At 54.6% G+C, this 8,710-nt stretch overlaps 2 protein-coding genes across 3 annotated transcripts; one reads left to right on the forward strand and one right to left on the reverse strand.

Moving 5' to 3' along the window:
* The first annotated feature begins 993 nt into the window (after positions 1-993).
* LOC133045938 (non-histone chromosomal protein HMG-17) lies at positions 994-1,463 on the forward strand. The gene has a single exon (XM_061128603.1). It carries the CDS (start codon positions 1,096-1,098, stop codon positions 1,366-1,368), a length of 273 nt encoding a protein of 90 aa, XP_060984586.1. The 5' UTR covers positions 994-1,095; the 3' UTR covers positions 1,369-1,463.
* A 2,525-nt stretch (positions 1,464-3,988) lies between these two features.
* Positions 3,989-7,654, reverse strand: PRPH (peripherin). Of its 2 annotated transcripts, none has more exons than XM_061128591.1 (9): positions 7,029-7,654; positions 6,598-6,658; positions 6,329-6,424; positions 5,776-5,943; positions 5,547-5,672; positions 5,237-5,457; positions 5,073-5,122; positions 4,714-4,793; positions 3,989-4,461 (listed from the first exon to the last, which is right to left on the reverse strand). In XM_061128591.1, the coding sequence occupies exons 1-9, from the start codon at positions 7,568-7,570 to the stop codon at positions 4,396-4,398; spliced, it is 1,410 nt and encodes a 469-aa protein (XP_060984574.1). In that variant the 5' UTR covers positions 7,571-7,654; the 3' UTR covers positions 3,989-4,395. The 2 variants fall into 2 exon arrangements, with proteins under 2 accessions (XP_060984574.1, XP_060984565.1); XM_061128582.1 differs by having other exon boundaries at positions 3,989-4,464.
* Positions 7,655-8,710: the final 1,056 nt, after the last annotated feature.

An 8,710-nucleotide genomic window follows, 5' to 3' on the forward strand; every position in this document is an offset into this window, starting at 1 on the left:
AATGTTTGACTTGACCCAAAAATATTTATTATAATATTTTATGACCTGCAGCTTGAGAATTATTGATGTAGTTTCTCCTTTCTTCAAAATTTCACTTCTCAAACACAGATCTTTCTTGGCTCCAGCTGTTTCTTGTCTTTTAACAGTCAAACATCTCGGGGGAGAGTGGTCTGCTCTTCACTTCCTCAGCTCTCATTCACTCTTCAGTTGACAATGTTTTGTCTCTGACAGTACCCCAGCCTGAAGCTGCCCTCAGGAGGTGTAACATCTTCCTTGACGATAAGCCCGAATTTCCCAGCTATTAGCTAACCTGTGTCCCCAGCATCCTCCCATGTGACTAGCCATTCCCTCCTGAAAGTTCTCTCTTGCTGTGGCTTCCTAAGGCCTTCCACCACTTCTGCCAGGTAGTACTTGAGAGTCACTTCCTCTGCTCCTCTATGCGTCTCCCCAAGGCCCTTCTCTTTTCTCACTTAATACACCATTCTTCTCTTTAAGGTTTTGCTTTTAGCTGTGCCGGGTCTCTGTTGCTTCACACAGGCTTTCTCTAATTGCAGCAAGTGGGGGCTACTCTTCCTTGCAGTGCACGGGTTTCTCACTGCAGTGGCTTCTCTTGTTGCTGAGCACAGGTTCTAGGGCACGTTGCCCCACAGCACGTGGGATTTTCCCGGACCAGGGATCCAACCCAGGTCCCCTGCATAGGCAGGAGGATTCTTAACCACTGTGCCCCCAAGGAAGTCCCAATACACTGTTCTTGAGTGGTTTCATTTTTCTCTCATATGGAACATCTGAGAGGCCCTTCTCCTCAGTACAAACCCTTCCTTCTATCCAGTACAAACCCAGGCCACAGACTTTGATGTGAAAGTTTCCAAACTGGAATTTTTGCTCACTTGAAAACCTAAACATTTGAAACTCCAAAGTTTTGGTCTGCTTTTCTGCAGTGATATTTCTCCTCTGATGTTATAAATACCACTGAATGAAAAGGAGAGAAGGCGGAGCAGTGTGAAGAAGAGGCGAGAGCGACCCCTGGACCGACTTAAAGCCAGCGCGCCACTGCATCCCCGTGTCCAACGCCTACGTCCCGCCGCCGCAGCCACCATGCCCAAGAGAAAGGCTGAAGGGGATGCTAAAGGAGATAAAGCCAAGGTGAAGGACGAACCACAGAGAAGATCTGCAAGGTTATCTGCTAAACCTGCTCCTCCAAAGCCAGAGCCCAAGCCTAAAAAGGCCCCTGCAAAGAAGGGAGAGAAGGTACCCAAAGGGAAAAAGGGGAAAGCTGATGCTGGCAAGGATGGGAATAACCCTGCAGAAAATGGAGATGCCAAAACAGACCAGGCACAGAAAGCTGAAGGTGCTGGAGATGCCAAGTGAAGTGTGTGCATTTTTGATAACTGTGTACTTCTGGTGACTGTACAGTTTGAAATACTATTTTTTATCAAGTTTTATAAAAATGCAAAAAAAAAAAAAAAAAAAGAAAAGGAGAGAAGGCAAGGGGTATAAGGAATGTGTGTGAAGGGTGACAGTGGTGGGAACCTTGCAATATTTGCAGTAGATATTGTGGTTAATCCCCAGCATCCATTCCATATTAGACAATTAGGCCAAGTCAGTAAGTGGCTCCCCCTGGTCAATGTTACTGCTCCAGGAGCAGACATACCAATGATCCTTGCCAGACAGCCGGAAGGAAAGGACTTAAATCTCATACCTGGGAGAAAGGTTTTCTTTTTCCTTCACTGGATGTGAAAACAGAAGCATCACCCAGTAGCTGCTGGCACCCTGAGTTGGACCATGAAGAGAATCATCCCAAGGATGAACCTGCCCTCCAAGGAGGAAGGCTGAGCAGAACCATGGACAGAGCTTGGGTCCTTGACTTTATAGTAAGTACCCTACATACGTACCGAGGAGTCCCATTCAGAGAGTGCATTCCTAAGTCTGATTTGTTCGTAAGTCCAACAAAGTTAGCCTAGGCACCCAACTAAAACAATCGGCCATATTGTATTGTAGTATAACAGGTTTCTAATATTTTTCATATAAATAATACATGAAAACACAAAAAATAAAACATTAAATCTTACAGTACAGTACCTTGAAAAGTAAAGAGTACAGTACAACAGCTGGCCCGTTCACATCTTTGAAAGTTCACAACTTGAAAGTTCATACATAGGGAACTTAACTACAGTGAGCTACTGAACCAACCTCAGAGCCCACCTACCTATGGCTTCTGATTACGTGAGATACATGTTTAATTTCTTTTTCTTAAAAAATGAGGTTATTGTCACTTGTAGCCAAGAGTATCCTGATAGATTCAATATCTCAAAGTATTCCATCACACTTGAACGCCAAACCTGTGGACTCAACTGCCTGCCAGCCCTTTCCCTTGGCTGTTTCATAGCATCTCAGCCTCAATAAGCAAAAACTAATTTTGCTGTCGAGGGCCCCCTCATTCCCCCACACTAATCTTCCCTGTTTCTATGAAAGTTCCCACCATCTATCTGGTTGTTCCCTTTAAAACCTTGGATCACCTTTGCTATTTCCCTTTCTCTCACACTGAAAATCACCCCTTAGGGTGACAGTTCTCGAATTTATCCACCTCTTTGCCCACAATCATCTCTTGCATGTTTCACTGCAACAGCTTCTGAGTTGGTCTTCCATCTCCTTCTAACTCTTTCTGCACCCCACAGCGAGAGTGATCTTTCTAAAATACAGGTCTAAATACCTCACCCATTAAATCCTTTTCTTTCCTTTTTCCTTAGAATAAATTCTGAGTGCTTTAATATGTCATATAAGGCCCTTGGTGACTTGGCCCTCATCATCTTTCCAACCCCAACACCATTCCTTCCTTTCTAGCCTTCATTTCAGCAACACAGAACTACTTTTACTTTCCAAACTCCCTCTCTCTCATCTTCTGGCTAACATATCTACCTAGAAAGTCCCCCTCCTCTTCCTGCTTCACCTGAATAACTCCTACTTGTTCTCTTGTGCTCATTGTGATGGCGCCTCCTTTGGGAAGCCATCCCTACCCCAAGACTGGATTATGTGCTCGTCTTCTTGTTCCCCCAACACCATCTCCTTATCCCAGTCAGACCACTCATCTCAGGGTTGAATTGTATGCTTATTTGTCTACGTCCCCCACCCAGACTGTGAGTTCCTTGGAAGCAGGGATTCTGGCTTACTCTCTGCACCTCGCACTATAATCGAGTGAGGAAAATCATTCTAAATTCAGAAGTGGATTTTGATCTCAAGATAAGCGTAGGATGGAATGGAGTGGAGGACAGCATGTTAATAGATACTTCCAAACATGGGGAGAAGTGATGGTAGCAGAATCTGATCTGCTTGCTAAGTGCGTTGAACAGGTTCATGTGGGTGGCAGGGCCACGCCAGGGGAAAGGACTACTGAGGCAGAAAATGTAAACCAGGCAAGAGATGAGCATGGCCTGGACCAGTGGGGTGGCAGTGGGGACAGGGAGAACCAGACAAACTTGAAACAGCTATGAAGTAGAATTAACAGAATTGGAGGATGTAAAGAAAAGAAAGGGTATAAGATGAGGTGAGCTGTAATTTGGGCAATGGAGGTCCTAGTGGTATCTTCATCTATGATGGAGAATCCATAAGGAAGAACATGACTGCAGACAGTGGAGAGCAAGATGAGGGGCTCTGCTTTGGTCATTCAGGGTTGTAGATGGGGAATGGAAGTTGAGAAGGAATGGACAGAGAGGTAGGAGGAAACTCAGGAGGGTAGACAGGAGTCATAGATTTGAGATAGTGAGAGTCAGGGAAGAAATGACTTGAGGCAAGGGGAAAATAGTGCTGAGCCTCCTTTGCATGGATGCTCCCATGACACAAACACAACTGTACTGGGGAGTTTTCTCTCTCTCTTTATGATTCCATGATTTTTTTTAAAAATGAAATATAACTAACTTACAGTATTATATTACATTCAGGTATATAACATAGTGATTCCATATATTTATACATTACAAAATAATCACCACTGAAGAGGGTTCCCTTGATAACAGTTTTATTTGATTTAAAAGTGAAACTCAGACCCTGACCCACCCACTAACCTTGGGGTTGTGGCAGGAATAGACTCGTCCTGGGGTTGGTCAGCTTCTTACCAGAATGAGAAATGGGGGAACATACAGACTTTTACCAGGACAAGAAATGGGGACCATAGAGACTCTTAGCAGGACTAGAAGTGGGGAACATATGGATCATGCCTATGTGGGCATGGAGAAGCAGGGACAGGCCCAGCTACAGTGCTGGGTAGGGGTTGGCCACTGGCCAGGGAAGGGGTGACTGGTGCCATCCCGTGGACACATGCAGAGGGGAGGAGACTATTTCCAAACTGGTGTCAGGATTTGGCCTTAGAGGCCTGGGGCAGGGCAGAGAGCTCCCATCAGCTCAGTAGCTCTGAGGAGAAGACTTGTCCAGCTCACTGTGCTGCTCCTTCTGAGACTCTGTCACCACCTGCTGGGGGGTGAGGCATGTGAGGGGCACTCCCCACTCAGCACCACCTCCCTCTAGCTCCTTTGTGGCAAAGTGTACCCCCTCCCTCTCAACCAGTTGGGGCTCCCATCTGAACATCCACCTCCATCTCCCTGTCTCCTTCTCACCCCAAGAATCACTCACCCACAAACACCCGAAGATTACTTACACCAGGCTGGTGTCAGAAATACTATGGGAAATGATGGGGTCCTGGGCTCAAGAGGCCCATCTCACCTCCCCATCCCGGGTCTCAATGGTCCTGATCAGAACCATCTTCCGGCTGTGGGTTTCCTGGGGAGGCTCCACCTCAGGTACTGGAAAAGGCAGGATGAGAGGTTGAGGGGAGGAGTCTTGGGATATCCAAGCCCCTATATCTCTTTGGGGCGGCAAAGAGGCGGACTGAGCGACTGAACTGAACTGAATATCTCCTTGGGAGGAGACGGGTGGGGAGGGGCAGGGCCCGAGGATCAGGGGCAAGGACAGACTAAGACTCAGGCAAGAATCAGTCCCTGAGCAGAGCCATAGCAAGAGTCCAATCAGGGTAGAAATGGACAGGGGACAGACAGGTTGGAAGTCAGACGCGGAAGACTCACCAGTCGTCTTTATACTCAAGGATGCAAAGGAATGGATTGGCACGGAAATCCTGGGGACGAAACCTGTAGTCAGCTACTCGGCCTGGGGTTGGGGGGGACCCTGGCCTTCCACCCGCCTCTCCTCCACCCCCACCCATCCCGACCACGCCCCACCCGCCCCTCACCGGCTCTCCTCGCCCTCCAGCAGCTTCCGGTAGGTGGCGATCTCGATGTCCAGGGCCATCTTGACGTTGAGAAGCTCCTGGTACTCTCGCAGGTGTCGCGCCATCTCCTCCTTGAGCTGCCTCAGCTCCTCCTCAAGCCGCGCGGCGCCTGCCTGGTACCCGCCGGCCTCCAGGGCAAACTGCTCCTCCAGCTCCCGCAGCTGTCTGAGCAGCGCCTCGTTCTGGGGAGGTGGGTGAAGAGGGGCTCAGTAGGGGGAACACAGCCTTTGTCCTCCACCCCCGGGGCCGGGGCGCTCAGCCTGGTCCTCACTGTGCCGCGAAGCCCGTCCACCTCGCACGTCAGGCTCTGGATCTGGCGTCGGGACTCATTCATCTCCTGCTTAGCCTGGCGCAGGGCCTCGTGGTTCCGGTTGGCGGCGTCCGACAGGTCCGCGTACTGCGGCGAGGGTGGCAACTCGGGGGTGAGCGGGCCAGATAGGCCCTTCTCCCCCAGCGCCCCACCCTTCCAGGCCCTCCCAAACCCCCCGGTGCCCCCGGACCTTGGACTTGTACCACTCTTCTGCCTCCTGCAGGTTCTTCGCCGCGATGCTTTCGTACTGGGCTCGGATGTCCCTCAGCGCCGCTGTCAGCTCGGGCTTCACGGTCGCCTCCACCTCGACGTGCTGCACTTGCTGGCTCTCCACGCTCAGCTGCAGGTCTCTCAGCTCCTGTCGCCCAGGGCAAGATGGCGAGTTCACCGCACAGATCCCACGCGGGCCGCGCAGTCGACGCGCAGAAAAGAGAAGAAACACTTGAATGAACAGAAGGGGGCGCCAGGGAGCGCAGGGCGCTTAGGCCTGCGCAGCTCGCGCCCCGCGGGTACTGTCATCGGCCAGGTTACAGGGGTGCATCTCCGCTGCTCGCCACCAGGTGGCGCAGGGGTGTGAGTCTAACCACCTGTAGTGGGGGTGGAGGACCGGCGCACGTCTACTCAGTGAATCTCATTTCTCTTCCAACGCTCCACCCGCCACTCTCTTCATGAGCTTGTCCCCCAGCTCCAAAGAGACCACCCTCAACCTCCGGAAGTCGCACCTAACACCTGGGTCCACCCACCTCCTCGTGCAGCTTCTTGAGGAACTCAATCTCATCCATCAGAGATTCAATCTTGCGCTCTAACTCCAGACGAGACAGGGTGGCGTCGTCCACGTCCTAGAGGGGGTGTCAGGGGGGGTTCGAGAGCAGGGAGGGGTTGCTTAGGTCGGGGAAGAGCCTGGCCCTCCCTGTCTGTCTCTGGGGGCTTCTGGTCGCCTCCCTTTGCCCACAGATGCCACCCTGGATATGCAGGCGGTGGGTAGGGGTGGGGATGGGGAGACCGAGCTCACCTTACGGAAAAGCACGAGGTTGTGCTCCGCATCCTCCCTCTTCCGAGTCTCTTCCTCCAACCTGGTGGGAAGAGTGTGCAGAAACTGAGTTCCGAGGTCACCGCCCAGCCTGCAGACCGCGACCCCCAGGATCTGGGTCGGAGCTGCTACTACAGCCTCTAGAGAGGGGTCTTCGGGCTGCCTGATGGACTTGCCCCATTTTCTCTGCAAACGGCTGGAAGCTGGGGTGGGGCCCCTTTGTACACGGGGGAGACATAGTAACTCCCCCTCCCTCACCTCCCCTGAGACTCAGCAAAGTGGTGGTGGTGGGGGAGTGCCCGCCGGCGAGGGTGCTGCCTGCACATTCCCAGGTGGACAAGGCGAGGGGGCGGCTCCTCGCTCCCGGCGGCAGCCTCGACGGTCGCCGCCCCGCCCTGGCCCTGCCCTCTGACCTCTGCTTGAGCGCTGCCAGGTCCTCCGCCAGCCCGTCGCGCTCCACCTGCACCCGGTCGCGCTCCCGGCCCAGCAGCTCCAGCTCCCTCCGCAGCTCACGCAGCTCCTGCTGGCACAGTTGGTCGGCGCGGGCCGGCTCCTGGCCCCGGGCCTGGTTCAGCTCCCCGCGCAGGGCCGCGTTCTGCTGCTCCAGGAAGCGCACCTTCTCGATGAAGTTGGCAAAGCGGTCGTTGAGCTCCTGCAGCTCCTGCTTCTCGTTGCTGCGCGTGGCCAGGAACTCCTGGTTGAGCGCCTCGGCCATAGAGAAGTCGAGGCGCTCCGAGGGCAGGCGCAGGAGGGCGCTCGTGCCCGCCCGGGGACCGCGGAAGCTGCCCAGGCGCACGGAGGAGCCGGGGGACGCCGAACCCAGCAGGCGGCTGCTCGAGAAGCGGGAGCTGGACGAATAGGAGAAGGCCCCCGGGGACAGTGAGGGCGGTGGCCCGAAGGTGCGGCGGTAGGAGGTGGAACTGACGCTGGACCGGAGGCCCGACGGGTGGCTCATGGCGGCCGAGGATGGGCAGTCACCGCAGGCAGAGCTGGTCCGGGCGCGGGGAGGGAGCCGCAGACCGCTGCGAGGCGGATTTATAGGCCTGCGGGTTCAGGGGGGGGGCCTGGGCTGCTCCTCCCACTGGCCTGACGGTGGGGCTATGTGGGGAGGGGGACGCCCCACCCCTGCGGAGCCGCGGGAGTGCTGCACCCTCCCTCCCTGGTGCTGGCGCCTGGCCCGCTTGATTCCCCCTGTTGCTGGCGGGGAAGGAAGCAGGGATGGCGACCACAGGCCACAGACAGGCAGGGGGTTGAGGGCCAGTGACTTCTAGCAAGCATCCAGAGCTGGAGCCTAGGATGGGAGGACCTGACTTGAACTGGGGTGTCCCTGGCTGAAAGAGCTGGTCACAGTAGGGGGATAGGAAGCCTGGAGGTTAAAGGGCAGGCTTCACACGAGTAGGGAGGAGGTGGCCCAGGTGATGGAGATTTGGCCTGGCTTAGGCCCCAGAGTCTGTGACTCCACATGTCCCCTGAAGGCTAGGCTTCACTTTCAACTGCTGTCAGCTCACCCCTCTGTCACCACACCCAGGGAGATCTGGGGGCCCGGAGCGCAGAGGCAGCGGAGGTGGGTGAGGGAGGGCTGCTCTCTCCATAATCCCCAGGGCTCTGGGCAGGGTTGCTGCCTGGCGCCAGCTCTGCCGCTAATGGACTGGCTTCTTCCCCTCCCCCTCCCCTGGACACTTGGCCAGGGGGTTGCCTGCTGATGTCTCACCCTTAAAGACACAGATCCCAAATCCACCCCAGGCCCCAAGAAGGTGGGCACATCAGAGGGGGCGGAGGGTCCCAGCTCTGGGTCCCACTCCAGACTTCTGAGCCCTGCCCCTGCCGGAGGCCGAGCTGAGTGAGCCACTGTGTGCAGTCTGTCTTGACTGGCTTCTCCCTCCCCCCAATCAACCGCTGCTCAGTCACGGCCTTACGGGAACCAGGGCCATTCCTGAGGTAGGAAGGGGAGGGGGCTGAGGGGCGGCAGCTGCTGCCAAGCCTGCGAGATGGACCATTTCCAGTATTAAGGAGCGGCAGGTACCCAGCAATGGGCGGGGCTGGATGGGTAGAGAAGAGGAAAGAGAAGGTGCCCAGCCCCACCGGTTCAGAGATG

Source organism: Dama dama, chromosome 3, assembly GCF_033118175.1.
Source record: "Dama dama isolate Ldn47 chromosome 3, ASM3311817v1, whole genome shotgun sequence".
In the NCBI taxonomy this organism is placed as follows: domain Eukaryota; kingdom Metazoa; phylum Chordata; class Mammalia; order Artiodactyla; family Cervidae; genus Dama; species Dama dama.

What these genes read in the sequence shown, in the direction of transcription:
- LOC133045938 (XM_061128603.1), top strand. Translation starts at nt 1,096, where the DNA reads ATGCCCAAGAGAAAGGCTGAAGGGGATGCTAAAGGAGATAAAGCCAAG.
- PRPH (XM_061128582.1), bottom strand. Translation starts at nt 7,570, where the DNA reads ATGAGCCACCCGTCGGGCCTCCGGTCCAGCGTCAGTTCCACCTCCTAC. An exon ending in CTGGCAGCGCTCAAGCAGAG is followed by an intron (nt 6,659 to 7,028) that starts GTCAGAGGGCAG and finishes TCTTCCCACCAG; the next exon opens with GTTGGAGGAAGAGACTCGGA. An exon ending in ACCTCGTGCTTTTCCGTAAG is followed by an intron (nt 6,425 to 6,597) that starts GTGAGCTCGGTC and finishes CACCCCCTCTAG; the next exon opens with GACGTGGACGACGCCACCCT.